At 38.5% G+C, this 25,942-nt stretch overlaps 1 protein-coding gene across 1 annotated transcript; it reads right to left on the bottom strand.

Moving 5' to 3' along the window:
* Positions 1-8,721: 8,721 nt before the first annotated feature.
* LOC147620191 (actin-like) lies at positions 8,722-11,223 on the bottom strand. Its single transcript, XM_086772386.1, has 5 exons — positions 11,129-11,223; positions 10,406-10,485; positions 9,870-10,263; positions 9,144-9,757; positions 8,722-9,045 (listed from the first exon to the last, which is right to left on the bottom strand). Exons 2-5 carry the CDS (start codon positions 10,463-10,465, stop codon positions 8,980-8,982), a joined length of 1,134 nt encoding a protein of 377 aa, XP_086628512.1. The 5' UTR covers positions 10,466-10,485; positions 11,129-11,223; the 3' UTR covers positions 8,722-8,979.
* Between the last annotated feature and the right edge of the window lie 14,719 nt (positions 11,224-25,942).

Raw genomic sequence — 25,942 nt, 5'->3', positions numbered from 1 at the left:
TTGATAGTCCGCGACTAGTGTCTACTCCTCCCCTCAAGTTATCTTAGCACACCTGGACCCTGTATCAAGTTATCTTAGCACACCTGGACCCTGTATCAAGTTTCTTTCTTACTTGACAGCCCGCGACCAGTGCCTCAAGTCCCTAAACTCCATAGTTCTTGACACTCTCTCTCTCTATGTGTCCAAGGCTACTATAAGTGCCCGCCGCGACCTTGATTAAAGTTCTCACACATACATCTATCTACCACGTGGCCTACATCATCGGTGGCTCAGAGGTGGTTTTACTTTGTTGGGGCAGGTTACATTGGGTTGTGGGGTCTCTCTCTCTCTCTCTCTCTCAGATATTTTCACATGGCTCCTCACTCTTTGGAGCCTCACATCTTCTCTTTTCTTCAATCTTCTTGTCGTGGGCAGCTTCTCTCCACGCGTCCGTCTCTTCTTTCAGTCTTCTTGGGGCAGCTTCTCTTCTCGTGGCAGATTCTCTTCTCGTGTCCATGTCTTCCTTCAATTCTTCCTTTAGATCTTCTTGGTGTGGATCCTCTTCTTGGAAAGAGATATTCTTCTTCTTTCATGGCTGGGGCCATGAGCTTGTTCGTCAGGTCTTCTTGCTCCATGTGAGCAACATGTTTCAATGTTTTACTGACAGTTTCTTTGGGTTTTTGATGTTTTTCTTGTGTCATTATGCAATGCAAACCCAAATTTATGTGGGAGGTCTTACCTCTTGCCTTATTCTGGACAAGGGCAGTGTCTGTTCCCATATTTACACTGATGTAATGTGCCCAATACATAATGCGTATAGCATTCATTCTTATGCACATTCCCAAATGCAACTCTGGCTATGAATAATCTTGAATTTGAGTGAGATTTACAAGCATTAACCAAGGGTTAAATGCAAAATGATGATTATCACAATTTTATCAGCACAATTTTACCAGAAATTACATTAAATCAAGGGTAACCAATTTGTACGGGATGGTTGGAGTATCAAACCAACTCCGAATTGCAATCTGAAGTTATAGGGATTTGTATCAGATACCTAATGGTTAATTTGAACCCTCAATTAAGTGATTAGCACTGATTAATCACTGATTAGCAAATTAATCCACTGTTTTGTGTGTAAAAAATAGAGTATGCGGGGAGTCCAGATCTGGTGCCTTAGACTTCAAATGAGCTCAAATGCTTTCAAAGGCATCAATAGCAATGATTCTAGTAGAGGATTAAGCCAAGAAACACAAGATTTGACCAAATATCGAAAGCTTAATCTCTGTTTTACCAAAGTCACCTGCAGATTTGATGAAGAGCTTGGATCTCACTGTAGACTTGATGAAACTGAATTCTGTCTTCACCAGCTTGTAGAGCATGCTTGAAAACACCTTGGGCTAAGAGGAATTAGAGATCTTTGATTTGTGGAAGCTGCAATGTTCATTTTCCTCAAAAAAAACGCGCCTGCAAAATCGTCGATTTCTCCTCAACGCGTTGGCGGTTTTCGCTTCCGTTTCGACTGGCTGCAGCTCAAGGGTGTTGGCTACCATGTGCTAGAAGGGTTTGCCCTAATTCTATGTGTGCAAGGTGAATGGACTCCTCCACTGGCTGGGGGTGAAGGGGTGAAGTGAAAAATAACTAAAATTTTGATTTTTTTCTAATTATCTACTAATCCTAATTAATTAGATAATGGGCTCATACATCTGATGGATTCTAGGCATGGCTCTGATACCATGTTGAAATTTGAGCATTGTGATGAGCTATGGTGGATCAAACACTAGAATCAACATCATTAACAAAGTGATTAGCAAATAATTAAGACGTAATTAGTGGATAATTAACAAATAGATTAATGTAGGCATGGATACTCAAAAACCAGCAAATTCTCATTAGGGCAATGCCTCAATTTATAGAGTTTACATCAAGCATCAAATCCCACTGATTTCTCCATTATTCACTCCACCTCTTTTCCCTGATTCTCTCCACATCTTCACTTTTCCCAGAATATCTCCCAGAATATCTCCACACTTCCCAGAATATCTCCACACTTCCTAAATCTTCTCATGCTACCCTTTATTCTCTCTCCCAGTAGATCCTTCTCATCTTTTCACAGGTTCTTTCACATTTACTCATTCTCTTTTACAGCCTCTAACCAAGGGCTTGTTCCCGCACACACCCTATTCACTTGTATTTTCAACAGGAGACATATAGTAAATTGGTTAGTACAGAAATTATAAATGAGGGATCATCACAATATGTTCACATGTCTAGCTTTGCCCTATCCTCATCTAAAAAGAAGAGCATGTTAGGAAGGTGGAAGGCCTATTCAGAAGATAAGAGGATAAAGACTTACCTTGACAACTGCCCTCTGCACAAGAAAAAGTGCAAGGTTCTTGAGTACTACTTTGGATTTGTTGCTTATATATTTCTTCATGCGCAAACAAAGAGGACTGCACAAAGGATGAACTGGAAGTTCAGAAGGGTCAAAAGGTTTCACAAGCTTCATTTGTCACAGAGATTGAATCTGATGTGATGAGGCTATGGACCCAGTTTCTGGTGATGAGGAGTGCCTTCTAAGCACAGGATTTGATGTGGCAGAGTTTAAGGCATCCACTGTTATTGATGACGAGGGATCATCTGTGCATGGAGAGCACTTAAAATCAAACTTCGTCATCCCTGAGCTGCCGTCATGGCAATAATTTTATCCCTCTCCCATATACAAAAGCTTTAAAATTTAAGGGAGGATTATTGCCTCGCAATTATAGCAGATGGTTGTGAAGCTACCAAGGGTATACTCGATGTGGAAAATGAACATAAAGAGGAGTTTCTGAAGTTGGACACTGAGGTGACAGAGAACTTCATTGAAGCCCCTAGAGCCATGTCATTGTGCTTTGACAAAGCCAAGGAGACTGAATCTTCTTTTCCCACAAGCTAGAATTTCAAAGTCTTGAAGAGGAGTTGGGAATTACTAAAATGAGAAGACAACCCTTGCCCGCCCTTGATCAAGGAAATGAAGAAGGCTCCATCAAACTTTGGGATGCATCCAAGTTGGAAGAGGATGAGAACCAAAAGGTAATTTATTTGTTCGTGAGTGAGTTTATGGTATTGACTGAATTTATGTGAAAGCCAAATTCTTTGTTTAATGCATATTAAGCTTTATGATGCCGATGGTTTCCTTGGACGTGGAGGTGCTACCCGTGCAAGAGTTGGCCAAGATGCAGCTCTTGCACACAAGGGTTCAATTATACCATTGGGGACTTGCTTATGCTTGCCAAAGATTCATATTAAGAAAGCCCCTTGATTTGCCCATTCGACGGGGCTCTCCAAATCAAGGTATTTTCTGCTCAAATACAAAAAAATATTTTCACTAATACCTTAATTAATGCAAACAGAGATTCTCGATGTGCAATAAAGCCTAAGACCATTGATCTTGGAAGCTTAAAACTTGAAGTTAGAAATAACCATATTTATAAGTAAAACACATTAGGCAAGATTGATTATCTTGTAAATGATCCCTAGAAAGGGAAGATTCTTGAGAAGATCTCACCAAGTTATGTTACGACTGGAGAAATTTGACTTGTTTGGAGTTTCGTTTGGAGCGATGTGATATCTCATCGACCTTGTAATGGTTAACTCTACTTCAGATTAAGAGTGTGATGTTCCTTTACTGGAATACTTACTTATTTATTTGGAATACTATTCATGTATTACATTTTTTTGTATGTAGCTTTTGAACGTGCCACACAGGTTTATGGATTACCGTGTGGGTGTCATTCAAGATGTGCATCACACGAAGGAGATCGCCCGAGACCTTGACCCATCTCATCGAATGTGTATATACTTCTGGCATGATTTTTGTGAGGACAAGAAGTGGCTCCGAAGCGAAATAGGTAGGGAAGTGCCTGGTGTCTCAGTATACATGTTGGTACCTAGCATCGTAGGGCTCCTGGACGTCAGTAGTGTTCATGATTTAGGAATAGGTGATGACCAATAGAAGAGAATCTTAGGATTTAATGACATTATTGTTGAGGGAATTACCTGGTGACTCAATATACATGTTGGTACCTAGCATCGTAGGGCTCCGTCAATAGTGTTCATGATTTTGGGATATGTGACGACCAATAGAAGAGACTCTTAGGATTTAATGACATTATTGTTGAGACAGATGCAAGACATTGTAGAGGTCCTTTGATCATCACGGTGGTCCAAGAGTGTTCAGGCTCATTGGTGCATATCATCTTGGTCTAAGGATCACGATCATGGTGCGAGGAGATTTATGTTGATTGAGGTGACACTAGTGTGTTACTTATGTGATGTGGACATATTACATATTATGTATGGTTTTGAATAGATAAATATGATATATATTTTCTTTTGAAAATGAATGTTTTTATAAAGGAGTGTGTGTAAACTCTTGTTTTCTATAAGTAGTGTGTGTAAGTAAAGTAGCGGTTTTAATAATAGGTGTGTGAGTTCACACCAACTCCATAGGTCCAATAGAGGGCGGCATGCTAGACCCATAGGATTGGTAAGCATATGGATCTGATCAAAGTAGAACTGGAAAGTGGATGGACCTAGTACTTTTCAAACTAAAACAAGTTTGTATCTTTTAGCATGAGCAAAACCTAGGATGAATAGTTTAGTTGGAAAATCATGAGCAAGGATACATGCATTACCTTCATAATCTAAGAGTCTGGACATCTTGTTGAGCTTGAAGGAACCACTGAATGTGACCTACATGTGAGAATTATGAAGGGAATACACCTAGAGGAATCATTCACCTTTCCTATGTAAGGATTAATCCGGTCAAATTGAGTAGGTCTAATGGGATAGCCAAGCATTAGAACATTGTGAAATGAGGCCCTGAGAGAGTCTCTCTACCCTTAGTATGATCCCGCTTCCATGTTAGAGGAGTAGGGAGAGATTTGGGACCAAATCTGGCAAAAAGATCTATGTTACATGGATTTGGAATCCCATCACTCTCATTGGCTAGCCCATTATTTTTTAGTAATTAGTTAGAGGAGACTTATTTGAATATATTTTTTTCCTAATGAATGAGGCCTAAAATGGCTAGCCCATTATTATTTTAGTACTTAGTTAGAGGGGTCTTATTTGAGCTATATTTTTCTAATGAACGAGACCCGAAACGGCCTCGAATATAAGTTTCAAAAACATTGACACTCTACTTCACAATATAATAAGCCTCTTCTTCACCAACGAAGGGCAAATCAAGATGTAAGAGTGAACCTTACTACTGTGCGTGCCTACTACTCTTGATGAGTAGCCACCTGCCATACTTGCTTCTAAATCAAAGAGAGTCACCCTTACCCATGTACCGCTTCCTTTACTTGCCTCTTGAGCTCTTTGTGTAAATTAATGTTTTGAAATCATCAAAAGAATGCAGGGGAGAAGGTGAGCTTGAGCTCCTTGCAGGCAAACACATAAATACAAGAGTAGACAAGTACACAAGAGAAATGGATGGGTGATTTTTCTTATATTCTCTTCTATTCTCTACAACCATTACATATAGATGAGAGTATACATTTTATAAGAGAAAGTACTCTTCTACTAGAATATACAAGGTTGTCCATAGTGTGAACTCGCTACATGAGTTGGCATTATAACTATGCCATAACTCGAGTAAACCAAAGTGGCTGTGACATAGCGTGTAAACCACACTTATGTAAATAAAATCGCCCATAATCTCACCAACCATGCCAAAGGCAAAGCTACTAGTGCCATCTATATCCACACTAATGTCAAATGGAGAAAGTTTACAGACTTAGTGTACATAGTTGCTTAAGACTAGCAATAGAGACTGGACTGTTTTTAAGTGTGGACCACACTAATTTCAAATAGGGAAAGTTTATGGACTAGTAATAGAGACTGCACCAGTTTTAAGTTTGGACGGCATAGTGTGAAAACTATTTTGACAATAAGCAAGACACAATTATTTCTTTGCAACAATTTTCATGTGAGCTCTCCTTTCTTCCTCTTCTTGCTTGCTTGCAAGCTATTGTATTCTTACCTGCTTGATGGATGCTTGTTTGAATAGGTGTGATTGTAGGTTTCTCTCTTCCATAAGCTTCTTCTTTTCCCACCTTTTGTGAGAGAGAACCATCACAAAGGACCATCTCTTCTTGCCTCCATCTAGGCATTGAGAGCCCCTTCACCCCTTTGGCAAGGAGAATTTTAGAGTGCACCCAATTGAGGTCAATATCCCAACAGAGTGATAATGCACCTTATTCCAAGTATAAATCTTATTGAACCAATACATGGTGGTTAGCTGGCTACAAACAATAGTGTGAAGTATATGCCATTATATGATGTTGCATGGATGTGAAACATACTTAACTACAACAATCTTAGAAAGTGTTAGGCATGGAAAAGAACCTAGTGTGCAGAAACTCAAAAGACGAGAGTCTGTGAACTACACAAAAATGTAAACAAAGAAATTTTATTAATCTTACTAATGATGTTGCTAATAAAATAGGTGTGCTAGTTGAAACTAATGATGGGTTAGGAAAGTTGAAACTAATGATGGGTTAGGAAATACAAAGATAGTGCAAAAAAACCGAGTCTTTGTTGCCTTCAATTCATGAAGATGACTCTCATAGGATAGAGCATGAGCGTGCGAGTCAAACCCCTAGAAGAACGTGTTCCCAATGCCAAGCATGAAGAGGTGGAGAGACTACAAGCACTAAACATGATGATGTGCAAGAGGTGCATATCCACAAGACAATGTGGGTGGTTCATTGCATAAATACTAGGAGACTTGTACATTGCCAAGGATATCTAGAGGACAAGGGTGTAAGTGTGACAAATTGACAAGCTTAAAGGAAAGATTTAAAAAGAAGGGTGTGTTTGCTCCTTGTTTTTAGGAAGGGTGACGACACTAATTAGTATCAAGCTTCATATGATTTGGTTTTTTGGCGATAGAGTTGATCACACTTGGAACCATCTAGTAAGGCGTTACAAACACAAGCACATCAAGATGAGTCATTGCAAGAAAAACTTCAAGCAAATGAGTTGGCAAATACTTTGTGAATGAGGATTTGTGCTAGATGGACTTTAAGGGAAGAATACATCAAAATAGCCTAGAAGAGGTTCAATGATCCATCTAGAGGTGCAAGATTGATCAATTTTTTGAGATGGACAAAAAGTAGTTTGGAGGAGAACAATCACACACGCAAGCAAGGTTTGATCCAACAATGGCTCTAAAGTGCAATGTTCTAAATATCAATGTCATAAAGGACCAAAGAACATGTGGATTTTGTAGTGTCAACTACCAAATCACACATGAGGGGCCTTGCGCATACAATCACTATATATATTTTTCCATCTTACACATGCAAGGACTATTGGAGGAGGACAGATTGCTTGACTATTACATGCCATGCAAGCACATTTATTAGATTTACTTACAAGTTCTAGGGCACAGTATAGAGAATCACAAGTTGATCCACCAAGTAGCGTTGATGAAGCAAGAGCTTTACGACGCTCCCTCACACGGATGGGACAAACAACTATCATTTTTGTTTGAAATATTTTTTTTATGCGTATGTTATATGCCTATACTATCACTTTGGATTTTTTCAAGCATATTATATATGACTTTTTGCAAACTAGAGAAACCGACGTCTATTTTTTGTTACTAAGATTTGGCATTACATGACTAAGTCATGTTCAAACGTGGCACCAGACACCTCAAGACGAGGGACGATGGTCCGCCAATTCACACCAAGTTATAGACACCTCAAAATGATGCTAACACCCAAAGATTTTAACTAATAACACTAGTCCAAGTGGTAAAGGTGTGTGTCCGGGTTCGCTCTATCCTTGAGCCTGCTCAACTTATGAAAAATTCTCATCTTGAGAGAAAGAAAAATGCCACCTCCAATTTTTCAAAAAATAGTAGTAATTGGATAAAACTACTTGTTTAGCATTACTTTTTCCTCTTCAACCTATGGTGAGAAGGATTTATGTAAGGTTCATCAAAAGTCTTTCCCGAACATTACCTTAAATGGGTAGATCTTGGATTCTAAGTTCTAACCCCACCAACAGTTGGGGTCAAGGTATCAAGGGTGGCCGTGTTTTTTTGCTGCAAGTGTCCGCTGATGTGTTCAAGGTGCAAATTAGGGAGGGGGCAGGGGGATGCCACATCAGCAACACACATTTGGAAGTCATCTATCCATCGCTTGTGAATCATCCTAACTAGGCAAATAGGGGCAGACAACGAGTGAAAAAAGTTATTCAATTAATTAATGGAGGGGAACTTAGATAACATTTGTTATTGTTAGTAAGGTTTTAACCCCTTAAAGCAAGAAACATAGCCTAAGTTTTCTAGTATCAACTGCCTCTCCTAAGCTTCCACCATTTTACCAAGAAGCTTTGCATGGTTGAAAGACTACCTTGTCTACAAGAAAATAATTCGGGCTTCGGGAGTTGAGAACGCCATTTCCGAAAATACCTTAGCAAGACTAAAAAATCTTGAAGGCTTGTGTACCCAATGTCATGTTCTAGCAGTCAACATTTCCAAATTCACAAGGTCTTGAATCCAACATGTAAGTTCCACAAACCAATTAGATCTTCTGCCTCACATTTGCAACAAAGCGGAGTTGCACCACTTGTTTGTCGCACATTTTCATCCCTCCCTGTGCATTATGCACGTACAAACATACACAAGAAGCGTATAACATGCAGTGTAGGCTGACCCACAACTATGAATAATGAACTACCTTCAAACAATGTAAGCTCTTATGATAAAATCATCGTGGATTGTCATCATCAAAACATCAATAAGGGCAGCAGCTCACACCGTACAATCACTAACAACAGAAAACGCAAGCACCCAAAATTTTTTGAATTATAAACTCCATAAATAATAATAAGAGTCCCCTATAGTCTCAAATAGAAGCATCTCCAAAGGCAATACAAAAATTATCTCCCAATTAAGTTGTGATATACATTCCCACAGGCATAAAGATCTAGAACCCTCTAAAAACATTTTCGGTGCACAATGGATGGGCCCGACTCATCATACTCTGACTTGGCAATCCACATCTGCAACACAGGCATCCACAACAAATGAACATTACCAACAAGACTCAGCCAAATGAAAAACAACAAGAAAAGCACGAACTGACATACAGACGACATACCTGTTGGAATGTGCTCAACGAAGCGAGAATGGATCCTCCAATCCAGACACTGTACTTTCTCTCGGGTGGTGCCACCACCTTTATTTTCATGCTGCTAGGGGCAAGTGCAGTGATCTCCTTGCTCATGCGGTCAGCAATCCCCGGGAACATGGTGGAGCCTCCACTGAGCACGACATTTCCATACAAGTCCTTACGGATATCCACATCACACTTCATGATAGAATTGTAGGTGGTCTCATGGATACCCGCAGCTTCCATGCCGATGAGAGATGGCTGAAACAGAACCTCTGGGCACCTGAAGCGTTCAGCACCAATGGTAATGACCTGTCCATCAGGTAGCTCATAACTCTTTTCAAGGGAAGAGCTGCTTTTTGCTGTTTCAAGCTCCTGCTCAAAATCCAAGGCAACATATGCCAGCTTTTCCTTCATATCTCTCACAATTTCCCTTTCAGCCGTCGTCGTGAATGAATAACCGCGTTCAGTAAGAATTTTCATGAGAGCATCAGTCAAGTCCCTACCCGCAAGATCAAGACGGAGGATAGCATGCGGCAATGCATAACCCTCATAGATGGGTACAGTATGGGTGACACCATCACCGGAATCCAGCACAATACCTGCATGACAATCGAAAACCCCTCATAAATGCATACTAACCAGGGATTTTATTGCCCTGAAAGCACAAGCTAGGGAAAAAAATTGTAAATCTATGCAGGGACTGACACGCACCCGTGGTCCTTCCGCTAGCATACAAAGACAGCACAGCCTGGATGGCAACATACATAGCCGGCGCGTTGAATGTGTCGAACATAATTTGGGTCATTTTCTCCCGATTGGCCTTGGGATTAAGAGGAGCTTCAGTTAGCAGAACTGGGTGCTCTTCAGGAGCAACGCGAAGCTCATTGTAGAAAGTATGGTGCCAGATCTTTTCCATGTCATCCCAGTTGGTCACAATACCATGCTCAATAGGATACTTCAAGGTCAAGATTCCTCGTTTAGATTGAGCCTCATCACCAACATATGCATCTTTCTGTCCCATACCAACCATCACACCAGTGTGCCGTGGACGACCCACAATACTGGGAAATACGGCCCGGGGAGCATCATCACCAGCAAATCCAGCCTGCTCAAAAGCAATAAACCAATAGGAAATGCAAGAAAACTGATGAGTACCCAACACACACGAGCCAGTGTGCACACATACACACAAAACACACGTACAACATCAGATGCATCATAAGGGCAAAGTCTGGGAGGTACTTCACCTTGACCATACCAGATCCATTGTCACAGACAAGAGGTTGAACTTCCTCAGCGTCTGCCATTTTTCTTCAACAGCAACCAACTGCATGACACGACACAAAAGCCAGTCTAGGTTTTGATATATCAAAGGTCAGAAAAAGCCGGAAAGAGGGTCAAAGACTAATCCCAATACTCAACAGCATGACAAGCAGGGCCACCCATGATACTCATCAGCATAACAAGCAAGCATGGTAAGGCAGAGTAATGCAACCTGTTTACTAAACATTGTAGGCATATAGTGTTCTGATTGATGGGTCAACTGGCAGGGAATAGCCCACATGTGGAAGAGTCTGCAGTGGCATCTAGGTGCCTTAAAGGATAGATCAGAATGATTCTATGAACCAAACAAAAGCCAGTTGAAGATCCATCCAAGATCGGAGAGATCAATCTTTAAAGAACCCAATCTGGGCAGCAATTAAATAAAAAATGAGGACCCAATCAAGACACTTCGCTGCAGAAAAGGTTGGCGCCCAACAAAGGCTCAGAGACAAAGAGTAGATATACAAAAGCACACCTCATCACCCGGATGAAACAAAACAGAAAAGTTAGGCGGCCAGTAGAGCGCCCATCAAGCAATGACTTAATCAATCTTAAAGGCATAACAAATTAAGCGATCGGATTAAATATCACAAGGGTACTAACAAAACCCTGATTCAAAACCAACAAGGCCCAGATCAAAAGCAAACCAGGCAAACCAAGATCTGATGTGAGTTGTGAGGCTGTACTGGCTAGCTGATTCTCCCTCCTCCGCCACAGAAGAAGAAACAAACTCAGAAAGAAAAAGAGAAAGAGAAGCTTATTGTTCTAAGCAGGCCACCAAATAAAGGAAAAAGAAGGATGAGCCACCCGGGACCCGCTGGCAAACAGTTGGCAAAACGGTCCCCCTAGTCACCTATTTGGCACACCCACAAAACTGAGCACTCCCAACCAGGTCCCAGTAAACCTCAGGTAGGCTATAACTTGATTTGCAAGCCTGGGGTCACACACGGGCGGACGACATAGCACTGTTTTTGCACGGACGAAAGCCGGATGCAAAAAGAAGGGCAAGCAATCAACAAAAATACAAATGCTACTTCAAAATTCTTTTTTTTTGGAACATAATTATATTTATATTTATAAACTGTGTAGAAACATAGTCGTCTACATTTTACAAAAGCCGCTCATATCCTATCAAATCCCATCTAGAGCAACTCGCTATTAGGTGAACTACAGATGTCTCCTCCTCCCAAAAAAAGATGAGTGCTCCCAAGAAACATGATACCCTAGCTGCAAGCTAGCCACCAGTAGAGACTCAGTAGTGCCCCCTTTACAAGTTTGTTCGGACCTAGAGAATCCTGTTGGAATGGGACCTAATGTGAAGATCTAGACTTAGAAAGAGTTCATGGAGCTGCTTCAAAATTCTCTTGTAACATAGACATTGAACCATGTTCGTGTACAAAAATGCTCCATAACTTTCTATGTAAAAGTCTTTCAACATAGACGTTGAACCATGGTCGTGTACCAGTGCTCCATAACTTTCTATGTAAAAGTCTTTCAAGTTCCATGGGCATATGATGGACTTGTCCCACTACCCATACACCCTTTTTATAGACATCATCATCTATCCAATCTCATTTATTGGCCAATACAATAAGAAGGTATTATTTTATTCATGACATAAGTGAGCAAGATTGCACATGCAAACAAATTCTATGGATGGAAAGCCTATGTTGTAATGAGCAGGCATGCATTGCTATCCATGTGTATGTTATCAACCAACTAACTTGGGGATTAGTCTAAAGGCTTACTCTCAATAAAGGTTTGGAATCCTTATAGCTCCTCCTCACTCAATAAAGTGTTGGAATCCTTATAGCTCCTCCTCTTTCCAAGAAGTGTTGAAATCCTTTAACACAAGGAAGAGTTTCATGAAGCTTCCACATGATAAGAATTTGGAAGTCTAAGAAGCAATTTGGAGGTTAGAGGAGGGGTAGGCTCCTGTTACTCTAGGAATTTGAAAAATATCAAGCTGGGAACTATACATGCGAAGCCACTAGTGTCAATTATAAGCACAAACAATGTCCTACCTTTGCTCTTTTTCTTTTGGAATGGATGTTCAAGTAAAATGAACCTACACTTCTTTTACCATGATCTCTCTCTCTCTCTCTCTCTCTCTCTCTCTCTCTCTCTCTCTCACTATCTCTATATATATATATATATATATATATATATATATATATATATATATATATATATATATATATATATATGGATGTTCAAGTAAAATGAACCTACACTTCTTTTACCATGATCTCTCTCTCTCTCTCTCTCTCTCTCTCTCTCTCTATATATATATATATATATATATATATATATATATATATATATATATATATGTGTGTGTGTGTGTGTGTGTGTGTGTGTGTGTGTGAGAGAGAGAGAGAGAGATCCCACTGCCCCCTCCGCGCACCGGATTCCCGGTTGCTAGTAGCAGAAGTAGCTTCCTCTTACGCGGGGCAAGGTTTCCCACTCGGGGCCTCGCCCTCGAATGTCCGGACACGAGACTAATCTGGTGGTCATTCTAAAACCGAAACCGGGAAAATTTCCCTTGCCCGGAAAACGGGGACGATTCCACTTTTTTTATTTTCTTAACAAATTTTCTAACGGGGTCAAGAGACTAAGCTATCCTTCACCTGATTAAACCAGATAGGAGGAAAACTATTACAGACTTAACTTGAAGAAACCAACGCTTTTTTCCTAGTTGAATCGGGCACAACCGTTGATCTATTCATTTGAGAAGTCTTCAGGTTTTTATTTAACTACTCGAGTTCTAATCGTATTCCTATTAATCAATTTCATTATTAAAACTCTACTGATTCCAGCCTAACCCCATCCGGTCCATGGGTTAGTAGAATCAGACAATTACTCACCCACCCATAATTGAATGCCTTTCTTAACTTTTGCTTTCGAATACAGATACGCACATCTTCCTCTTTAAAACTTAACTTATAAAACAATCCATTGACAAACAGTTATTGGTTACAGATGTCATAACTCAAAATTTTCATCCAATCCTTGTTTCTTAAAAAAAAAACAGTATCACTCTGGACTCTCCGTTGAGACCAGCTGGTCAACAAACAAGATCCAGAACAGATTACAATAATCATTGGTCCATTATACAATAATCATTGGTCCATCATACAATATCTTCCATGACATACGCATGGGCGTCCTAGGCACGGCGAGCCCATGCATCGCCTGGTCAGAACCCTCCAGGATCCTCCTTAGGTGTCCTGGCACTTCACTCAGGGACCGCTTCGTCGGCCCTCATCCATCATACCGCCTTTGCCGCGTGAGCTGTCCTTTGAACACTCCCCACCAGCAGCTGTTGCAACCGAACTTCCCTTAGAAAAACACATATACCAAATGCTCCCTCCAGCATTCTAGCGTAAGATAATCCTTTAAAAAAACCGATGGATTAGTCTCTTGTCCGGATATCCGTGGGTGAGGCCATGAGTGTGGGACCCTACCCCACGCAAGAAGTGCTACTTCCACTGTTAGCCCTGAATTCGTTGCGCGGTGGGGATAGGGACCTTACAGCTAGTATCAGAGCGAATTGGCTAATGAGGATCAATTGAGAAGCCAAAAATGTCAAAAATTTATGAAGAAGCAGTAAAAGGTTGTAATTGTGTGATAAAATTCATACAATTTGATATTCAAACTGAAATTCGTAAATTGGTAATTGGGTCTTCAGATGAAAGTACCGCAATTGTATGGAATCCCTGACTTGCTTGATGCCTAGACATGATGGTATTTACCTTATAATTCCAAGGACCGTGACTACCCGTATATACCGAGGGTATAACTGCAGCTCTTTACTGCTGTGCTGGCAGTATATACGAGTAAATCTAAGACTTGAAATTATAAGCATTAATACTATCCAAACGATGAATTCGAATGTGGTTGATATGATTTTAAATTCTGGTTGAGAACTAATGAGTTGATTTGGATTCTGATTGAAAAATGAAGATTCTTAAATTTTGGTTGAAATGTAATAAACTAAGTAAAACCACAATGAGGATGAATGGGACGAGTCCCTGTGATGATGTTCGTAGCTGGAATAACCTCAGTAAATCACTATGAGATTAGTGGATTGTGCTGGCAAATTGCTGCTGTTAACACTTGACCCAGTGGATCAAGTTAAGGGATGTCAAATTAAAAATCTGTATAATTGAAAATTTCCATGGACTGTTCAGATAGAAATTTTGGTCTAATGGACCATTATTGTGATAAGGATTCAATGTTACGATCTAAGCGAATTATTATCTGATGAGTTTTATATAAGGGATCTTTATCCCAGGATTCTGTTGGGTTCACCAGACTATAAGGAACCCCAGAATCAGTTGGATCTTAAGGAAAAGAGTTCTCCTCTAATTTTGCGAGATGAGGACATCTCGCGTTTTTTAAGTGGGGTAGGATGTAAGATTCCTCCCTTCGGCTTTTGAGGTGTGCAGGTGTAAGAACCTCCCCTTCTGATCTTATAATTATTCCCCTCTCTGAAATAAAAGAATGATCCTGTTTTACCCTGTTTTGGCCTAGAGAGAGAAAATGTCTCGAGGGAGATAATTCAAAATTGAGATATTTTTGGATATAAAAATCTTCCTAGTTTCTAAAATGGTTTCCCCTGAAACAGATATTCAAAAAATAAATTTCCAATGTGCAATTGGAATAAATTGAAATCAGGTAAAAAGGACCTTAACCCAAGGATCCAGATTATTTAAATTTTTTGAATTAAGGTTCCTATGGACCAATTAGATTAATCCAAATGTAGGGAGTAGATAAATGGAAGAATAAAAGAAAATCCCCCAAAAATGAGTAAATGCTCACATACGATGAAGAGGGACAAGGTTATTAGTTAAAAAAGAAGAGATATTAAGAAGAAATGATGCATTTTTGACACCTCAGCGTGGGTCATGAAGGAGGCACCTATTTCACATGTGTGGTTGAGTTTTAAACTCATAAATAATGAGATATTTTCATCTCTCCTCTCTCAACTAGCTCGAAAAAGTAAGCTAAACTGACCTAAAAATGGTTAAAAATTGACCAAACTGAACTGGAAAATTCTAAAATCAGTTTGCTTGGTTAGAGGCTCACTTTTTCCTATAAATGAAGCCTCCCCCTTTGTAAATGGTTAATAGTGTTTTATGCAATGTTACTCTACTCTTTCCCAGAGCCAAAAACAATGAATTCATTGATAATTCATTTGTTTTTAACCATTTCCTCTTCAAAAGAATTGGTGGCCACTCTTGTTGCAAACAAGAGTAGATCCCTCAAACCATCAAGCCAAAGGAAAGCTCACAAAACTCCTAGTAAGTTAGAAATTCTACTTTTTCTTATTCTATTTTATGGTTTTCTGATTTTTGCTTTCTTTAAAATGAAAATGGATGCTATGCCTTGCTGGAAAGGCTTTCCCCCTTCTCTTCATTATTGAATTCAGCCTTTCTTTATCCTAGATGTGTAATCAAATTGATGGAATTAAACTTTTCATATTGTTTACTCTTAATAAAGTGAAAATTGACTAGATTAGAATGATTTAAATCATCTTGGATAATTTTTAGTAAATTTTAGAGTGAAAATTTTGAAAAATGGTCAGCCATACATAGGAGGTTATGGCAAAATTTTCTTAAATTTGGTGAAGTAAGTTTTATCTTTTTATTTTTCAAAAAGAGTAATCCCCACTGCTTGTGTGTTCTAGAAGTGTTATTTTTATTCTATGCATAGAAAAATGCATATTAGAAATATTTTTATTATAAAAGTGTTATTTTCATTAGAATTAATTTCTATGCATAGAAAGATGCATAGCGGGAATATTTTGATTATAAAAGTGTTACTTTCATCAAAATTGATTTTTATGCATAAAAGAATTTTTTATTATAAAAGTGTTACTTTCATTAAAATTGAATTTATGCATAAATAGATGCATAAAGATTTTTTTAAATTATAAAAGCGTTACTTTTATCAATTTTGATTTTATGCATAGAAAGATGCATAAAGAAATTTATTTTTATTTCAAAAGAGTTACTCTCATCAATTTTGATTTTATGCATAGAAAGATGCATAAAGAAAATTATTTTTATTTCAAAAGAGTTATTCTCATCAATTTTGATCTTATGCATAGAAAGATGCATAAAGGAATTTATTTTTATTTCAAAAGACTTATTCTCATTAAAATTGAATTTATGCATAGAAAGATGCATAAAAGAATTTTTTTTTTATTTTGAAAGTGTTATTCTCCTTAAAATTGAATTTATGCATAAATAGATGCATAAATGGATTTTTATGCATAAATGGATTTTTATAAAAGTGTTATTTCCCACTGAAGTTGTTCTTATGCATAAATAGATGCGTAAAGATCTTTATATCAAAAATAAGAATTCGCTTACATTCTATAAATAGATGTGATAAGATGTGATATGAATCAGATAGATGAGAATGAATAGAGAATGGATGTGATGAGAATAGAAGTGATGAGAATGAGAGGTAAATAGATGTGATGTGAATTAGATAAATGTGAATGAATAGATGAGATGTGATGTCATGTGAATCAGGATGTAAATGAATGATATAGGATGTGAATGAACGTGTTAGCATGTGAATCGGGATGTGAAGATGAATGATATAGGATGTGAATCGGGATGTGAATGAATGATAAGGGATGTGAATGGATGTGATGTGATGTGAATCAGATAAATGTGAATGAATAGATGTGATGTCATGTGAATCAGGATGTAAATGAATGATATAGGATGTGGATGAATGTGTTAGCATGTGAATCGGGATGTGAATGAATGATATAGGATGTGAATGAATGTGTTAGCATGTGAATCGAGATGTGAATGAATGATATAGGATGTGAATCGGCATGTGAATGAATGATAAGGGATGTGAATGGATGTGATGTGATGTGAATCAGATAAATGTGAATGAATGGATGTGATGTCATGTGAATCAAGATGTAAATAAATGATATAGGATGTGAATGAATGTGTTAGCATGTGAATCGCGATGTGAATAAATGATATAAGATGTGAATGAATGTGTTAGCATGTGAATCGAGATGTGAATGAATGATATAGAATGTGAATGAATGTGATAGCATGTGAATCGGGATGTGAATGAATGATAAGGGATGTGAATGGATGTGATGTGATGTGAATCGGGATGTGAATGAACGATAAGGGACGTGAATGAATGTGTTAGCATGTGAATCGGGATGTGAATGAATGAGATGTGATGGATGTGATAAGATGCGATGTAAACTGGATAGATGTTAATGTATGTGAAGTGATGAGATGTATGGGTAGATGCAAGTGGATGAGATCTAACGAGGATAAATGAGGAAATAAGTGATGAGATAGAAAAAGATGTGATTAGATGAGAATGGGAATACTTATGAAATGAATGTGGATTGATGTGGGTTGAAATGTGGATGGATGTGGATGGATGTATGGATGATGTGGATTGATGTGTGGGTAATGTGAACGTGAATGGATGTATGGATGATGTGGATTGATGTGTGGATAATGTGGATTGACGTGAATGGATGTATGGATGATGTGGATTGACGTGAATGGATGTATGGATGATGTGGATTGATGTGTGGATAATGTGGATTGATGTGGATAGATGTATGGATGATGTGGATTGATGTGTGGGTTATGTGGATTAACGTGAATAGATGTATGGATGATGTGGATTGATGTGTGGATAATGTGGATTGACGTGAATGGATATATGGATGATGTGGGTTGATGTGTGGATAATGTGGATTGACGTGAATTGATGTATGGATGATGTCGATTGATGTGTGGATAATGTGGATTGATGTGGATGGATGTATGGATGATGTGGATTGACGTGTGGATTGATGTGGATGGATGTATGGAAGATGTGGATGAATGTGTGGATAATGTGGATTGATGTGGATGGATGTATGGATGATGTGGATTGATGTGGATGGATGTATGGATGATGTGGATTGATGTGTGGATTGATGTGGATGGATGTATGGAAGATGTGGATGGATGTGTGGATAATGTGGATTGATGTGGATGGATTTATGGATGATCTGGATTGATGTGGATGGATGTAAGGATGATGTGGATTGATGTGTGGATGATGCGATTGGATGTGATTTGATGTGGGAATGATGTGATGTGATAGGGATCGATGAAGAAAAAAAAAATTGGGAAGATGAGAAAAGATGGGGACTAATGTGAAAGGATGTGGAGTGATGAGAAAAGATGGAAATATTGTTGGAACTGTATTTGTATGTGAAATCTGTTTTTAAATGACTATTTTATATCAAGAATGCTGGGGAAGCATTTTGATCGTCTTGTGAATGAGGTCGTTAAAGTTGCAACTGGTGACGGCAGAGAGTCAACGGAGGACCTCTCGCGTAGCAAGGTCGCGTCGGCCGAGGTCTTGACCAGCCTCAGTTTGATTTAAATGGTGCGCTTTCGGTACAGTGGATGAGGGATCAAGGAAGCGGCCTATGAGTGAAGCGCTAGGTGACCTGCGAAGGATCCTAGAGGGTGCTGACCATACGGTGCTCGGGCTCTGGGTCACCGAAGATACCCACACGTACGTCGGGGAGGATATTGGAACAAGGAGTAAGAGTTGTTTTCTGAATTCGGGCATGGATCTCGTTGATTGACCTTGTTGGTCCTCAACGGATGAGTCGATGGCTCTTTTATATGGATCTGTTGGTTGATCTTGCTGATCTTCAACGGAGACTCCATTTTTGTTAAAGTGAATACTTGCCGGTTATCATGAGCTAGGAACTATCGAAAAGGCCCCTGAGTGGAAGGGGGTGAGAGTTCTGGTGCCAATGATGCCATAGGTACACCGATGAAGGAATGTTTGGAAATAAGGATTCAACTGGATAATTAGAGGATTATGATCAGTGACACTATGGTTTCATTTGTTTTAAAGACTGTTGAATCTATGAAAAAGGCAATGTCATATTGGGTGTGTAAGTGGTGTGACTAGTTTTAAGTTTGCATGAATATCTGGCTAGGGGGCATGGGAACTCTTTTCCCTGGTACCCAGGACAACTTAACCAAATTCTTAATTGGATCCCATCAGTGCAGTGGTTGGGCGGTTGCCTAACCCATGGGACTGGATGGGGTTAGGCTGGACTGATGGATCCCTAAATTGAGACTCAATTCTGTTCTAGTTCAATAGATGAAGTAAATCTCGGACAAAAATTGTTCTATGGAAAAGAATCAACAACTGTGCCTCTCAATGAAGAAAAAAACGTTGGTCTCTATGATCCTAGTACAATCTTTTCCCTGATCTGACTATGGGACTTACGGGTTCGGTCAGATCAGTTCAATTAGTTAAGGCTTTTAACTACGTTAGAGAAAAGTTATCCTAGAGGAATCGCCCGTGCTTTCCGGGCAAGGGAAGTTTTTCCGGGTTCGGTTTTGGAAGAACCGATGGATTAGTCGCTTGTCCGGATATCTGTGGGCGAGGCCCCGAGTGTGGGACCCTGCCCCGCGCAAGAAGTGCTACTTCCGCTGCTAGCATCCCTGAATTCGTTGCGCGGTGGGGATAGGGACCTTACAGCTGGTATCAGAGCGAATTGGCTAATGAGGATCAACCGAGAAGCCAAAAATGTCAAAAATTTATGAAGAAGCGGTAAAAGGTTGTAATTGTGATAAAATTCATACAATTTGATATTCAAACTGAAATTCGTAAATTGGTAATTGGGTCTTCAGATGGAAGTACTACAATTGTATGGAATCCCTGACTTGCTTGAGGCCTAGACATGATGGTATTTATCTTATAGTTCCAAGAACCGTGACTACCCATATATACCGAGGGTATAACTGCAGCTCTTTACTGGCAGTATATACGAGTAAATCTAAGACTTGAAATTATAAGCATTAATACTATCCAAACGATGAATTCGAATGTGGTTGATAGGATTTTAAATTCTGGTTGATATGATTTTAAATTCTAGTTGAGAACTGATGAGTTGATTTGGATTCTGATTGAAAAATGAAGATGCCTGAATTTTGGTTGAAATGTAATAAACTAAGCAAAACCACAATGAGGATGAATGGGACGAGTCCCTGTGATGATGTTCGTAGTAGCTGGAATGACGTTAATGACTTCACCAAATCACTATGAGATTAGTGGATTATGCTCGCAAATTGCTGCTGTTAACACTTGACCCAGTGGATCAAGTTAAGGGATGTCAAATTAAAAATCTGTATAATTAAAAATTTCCATGGACTATTCAGATAGAAATTTCGGTCTAATGGACCATTATTGTGATAAGGATTGAATGTTACGATTTGTGTGAATTATTATCTGATGATGAGTTTTATATAAGGGATCTTTATCCCAGGATTCTGTTGGGTTCACTAGACTATAAGGAACCCTAGAATCAATTGGATCTTAAGGAAAAGAGTTCTCCTCTAATTTTGCGAGATGAGGACATCTCGCGTTTTTTAAGTGGGGTAGGATGTAAGATTCCTCCCTCCGGCTTTTGAGGTGTGTAGGTGTAAGAACCTCCCCTTCTGATCTTTTAATTATTCCCCTCTCTGAAATAAAAGAAAGATCCTGTTTTACCCTGTTTTGGCCTAGAGAGAGAAAATGTCTAGAGGGAGGTAATTCAAAATTGAGATATTTTTGGATATAAAAATCCTCCTAGTGTCTAAAATGGTTTCCCCTGAAACAGATATTCAAAAACAAATTTCCAATGTGCAATTGGAATAAATTGAAATCAGGTAAAAAGGACCTTAGCCTAAGGGTCCAGATTTTCTAAAACTTTTGAATTAAGGTTCCTATGGACTAATTAGATTAATCCAAATGTAGGGAGGAGATAAATGGAAGAATAAAAGAAAATCCCCCCAAAAATGAGTAAATGCGATGAAGAGGGACAAGGTTATTAGTTAAAAAAGAAGAGATATTAAGAAGAAATGATGCATTTTTGACACTTCAGTGTGGGGAATTTTCCTCATGAAGGAGGCGCCTATTTCACATGTGTGGTTGAGTTGAAAACTCACAAATAATGAGATATTTTCATCTCTCCTCTCTTCTGCTTTAACTAGATCGAAAAAGTAAGCTAAACTGTCCTAAAAATGGTGAAAAATTGACCAAACTGATTTGGATAATTCTAAAATCAGTTTGCTTGGTTAGAGGCTCACTTTTTCCTATAAATGAAGTCTCCCCCTTTGTAAATGGTTAATAGTGTTTTATACAATGTTACTCTACTCCTCCCCAGAGCCAAAAACAGTGATGTCGTTGTTGATAATTCATTTGTTTTTGATCATTTTGTCTTCAAAAGAATTGGTGGCCACTCTTGTTGCAAACAAGAGTAGATCCCTCAAACCATCAAGCCAAAGGAAAGCTTACAAAACTCCTAGTAAGTTAGAAATTCTACTTTTTCTTATTCTATTTTATGGTTTTCTGATTTTTGCTTTCTTTAAAATAAAAATGGATGTTATGCCTTACTGGAAAGGCTTTCCCCCTTCTCTTCATTATTGAATTCAGCCTTTCTTTATCCTAGATGTGTAATCATATTGATGGAATCAAACTTTTCATATTGTTTACTCTTAATAAAGTGAAAATTGATTAGATAGAATGATTTAAATCATCTTGGATAATTTCTAGTAAATTTTAGAGTGAAAAATTTGAAAAATGGTCAGCCGTAATCCCCACCGCTTGTGTATTCTAGAAGTGTTATTTTTTTTCTATGCATAGAAAAATGCATATTAGAAATATTTATATTATAAAAAGTGTTATTTTCATTAGAATTAATTTCTATGCATAGAAAGATGCATATTGGGAATATTTTGATTATAAAAATGTTACATCAAAATTGATTTTTGTGCATAAATAGATGCATAAAAGAATTTTTTTATTATAAAAGTGTTACTTTCATTAAAATTAAATTTATGCATAAAATATATTTTTTTAATTATAAAAGCATTACTTTCATCAATTTTGATTTTATGCATAGAAAGATGCATAAAGAAATTTAGTTTTATTTCAAAAGAGTTACTGTCATCAATTTTGATTTTATGCATAGAAAGATGTATAAAGATTTTTTTTTAAATTTCAAAAGAGTTATTCTCATCAATTTTGATCTTATGCATAGAAATATGCATAAAGGAATTTATTTTTATTTCAAAAGAGTTATTCTCATTAAAATTGAATTTATGCATAGAAAGATGCATAAAAGAATTATTTTTATTTTGAAAGTGTTATTCTCCTTAAAATTGAATTTATGCATAAATAGATGCATAAACGGATTTTTATAAAAGTGTTGTTTTCCACTGAAGTTGTTCTTATGCATAAATAGATGCGTAAAGAATCTTTATATCAAAAATAAGAATTTTGTTACATTCTATAAATAGATGTGACAAGATGTGATATGAATCAGGATAGATGAGAATGAGTGGAGAATGGATGTGATGAGAATAGAAGTGATGAGAAGGATTGATGTGGATGGATGTATGGATGATGTGGATTGATGTGTGGGTAATGTGGATTGATGTGAATGGATGTATGGATGATGTGGATTGATGTGTGGATAATGTGGATTGACGTGAATGGATGTATGGATGTTGTGGGTTGATGTGTGAATAATGTGGATTGACGTGAATGGATGTATGGATGATGTGGATTGATGTGTGGATAATGTGGATTGATGTGGATAGATGTATGGATGATGTGGATTGATGTGTGGGTAATGTGGATTGACGTGAACGGATGTATGGATGATGTGGATTGATGTGTGGATAATGTGGATTGACGTGAATGGATGTATGGATGATGTGGGTTGATGTGTGGATAATGTGGATTGATGTGAATTGATGTATGGATGATGTGGATTGATGTGTGGATAATGTGGATTGATGTGGAGGGATGTATGAATGATGTGGATTGACGTGTGGATTCATGTGGATGGATGTATGGAAGATGTGGATGGATGTGTGGATAATGTGGATTGATGTGGATGGATGTATGGATGATGTGGATTGATGTGGATGGATGTATGGATGATGTGGATTGACGTGTGGATTGATGTGGATGGATGTATGGAAGATGTGGATGGATGTGTGGATAACATGGATTGATGTGGATGGATGTATGGATGATGTGGATGATGTGGATGGATGTATGGATGATGTGGATTGATGTGTGGATGATGCGATTGGATGTGATTTAATGTGGGAATGATGTGATGTGATAGGGATCGATGAAGAAAAAAAAATTGTGGAAAGATGAGAAAAGATGGGGACTAATGTGAAAGGATGTGGAGTGATGAGAAAAGATGGAAATATTGTTGGAACTGTATTTGTATGTGAATTCTATTTTTAAATGGCTGTTTTATGTCAAGAATGCTAGGGAAGCATTTTGACCGTCTTGTGAAAGAGGTCGTTAAAGTTGCAACTCATGACGGACAACGGAGGACGTCTCACATAGCAAGGTTGCCCCGCTGAGGTCTTGACTAGCCTCGGTTTGATTTAAATGGTGCGCTTCGCATACAGTGGATGAGGGACCAAGGAAACGGCCTATGAGTGAAGCGCTAGGTGACCCGCGAAGGATCCTAGAGGGTGCTGACCATATGGTGCTTGGGCTATGGATCACCGAAGATACCCACACGTACGTCAGGGAAGATATTGGAACAATGAGTAAGAGTTGTTTTTTGAATTCGGGCATGGATCTGGTTGATTGACCTTGCTGGTCCTCAACGGATGAGTCCATGGCTCTTTTATATGGATTTGTTGGTTGATTTTGCTGATCTTCAACGAAGACTCCATTTTTGTTAAAGTGAATACTTGTCGGTTATCATGAGCTAGGAACTATCGAAAAGGCCCCTGAGAGTGGACAGGCGGTGAGCGTTCTGGTTGCCAATGATGCCATAGGTACACCGATGAAGGAATGTTTGGAAATAAGGATTCAACTGGATAATTAGAGGATTATGATCAGTGACACTATGGTTTCATTAAATGATTGTTTTAAAGACTATTGAATCTATGAAAAAGGCAATTTCATATTGGGTGTGTAAGTGGTGTGACTAGTTTTACGTTTGCATGAATATCTGGCTTTCCCTGGTACCCGGGACAACCTAACCAAATTCTTAATTGGATCCCATCACTGCAGTGGTTGGACGGTTGGCTAACCCATGGGACTGGATGGGGTTAGGCTGGACTGATGGATCCCTAAATTGAGACTTAATTCTGTTCTGGTTCGATAGATGAAGTAAATCTCAGACAAAAATTGTTCTATGGAAAAGAATCAACGGCTGTACCTCTCAATGAGGAAAAAAACGTTGGTCTCTATGATCCAAGTACAATCTTTTCCCTGATCTAACTATGGGACTTACGGGTTCGGTAAGATTAGTTCAGTTAGTTAAGGCTTTTGACTACGTTAGAGAAAAGTTATCATGGAGGAATCGCTCGTGCTTTTCGGGCAAAGGAAGTTTTTTCGGGTTCGGTTTTGGAAGAACCGATGGATTAATCTCTTGTCCGGATATCCGTGGGCGAGGCCCGGAGTGTGGGACTTTGCCTCGCATAGGAAGTGCTACTTTCATTGCTAGCACCCCTGAATTCGTTGCACGGTGGGGATAGGGACCTTACAGCTGGTATCAGAGCAAATTGGCTAATGAGGATCAACCGAGAAGCCAAAAATGTCAAAAATTTATGAAGAAGCAGTAAAAGGTTTTAATTGTGTGATATAGCTCTTTACTGGCAGTATATACAAGTAAATCTAAGACTTGAAATTATAAGCATTAATACTATCCAAACGATGAATTCGAATGTCGTTGATATGATTTTAAATTCTGGTTGAGAACTGATGAGTTGATTTGGATTCTGATTGAAAAATGAAGATTCTTGAATTTTGGTTGAAATGTAATAAACTAAGTAAAACCACAATAAGGATGAATGGGACGAGTCCCTGTGATGATGTTCGTAGCTGGAACGACCTTAATGACTTCAGCAAATCACTATGAGATTAGTGGATTGTGCTGGCTGCTGTTAACACTTGACCGAGTGGATCAAGTTAAGGGATGTCAAATTAAAAATCTATATAATTGAAAATTTCCATGGACTGTTCAGATAGAAATTTCGGTCTAGTGGACCATTATTGTGATAAGGATTGAATGTTACGATCTAAGCGAATTATTATCTGATGAGTTTTATATAAGGGATCTTTATCCCAGGATTCTGTTGGGTTCACCAGACTATAAGGAACCCTAGAATAAGTTGGATCTTAAGGAAAAGAGTTCTCCTCTAATTTTGCGAGATGAGGACATATCACGTTTTAAGCGGGGTAGGATGTAAGATTCCTCCCTTCGGCTTTTGAGGTGTGCAGGTGTAAGAACCTCCTCTTCTCATCTTATAATTATTCCCCTCTCTGAAATAAAAGAAAGATCTTGTTTTACCCTTTTTGGGCCTAGAGAGAGAAAATATCTAGAGGGAGGTAATTCAAAATTGAGATAT

The sequence above is a fragment of the Cibotium barometz genome, chromosome 32 (assembly GCF_041138505.1).
Source record: "Cibotium barometz isolate CiBa-2024 chromosome 32, ASM4113850v1, whole genome shotgun sequence".
NCBI lineage: Eukaryota > Viridiplantae > Streptophyta > Polypodiopsida > Cyatheales > Cibotiaceae > Cibotium > Cibotium barometz.
The sequence above is the reverse complement of the archived record's forward strand: the minus strand, read 5'-3'. Positions and strand labels throughout refer to the sequence as shown.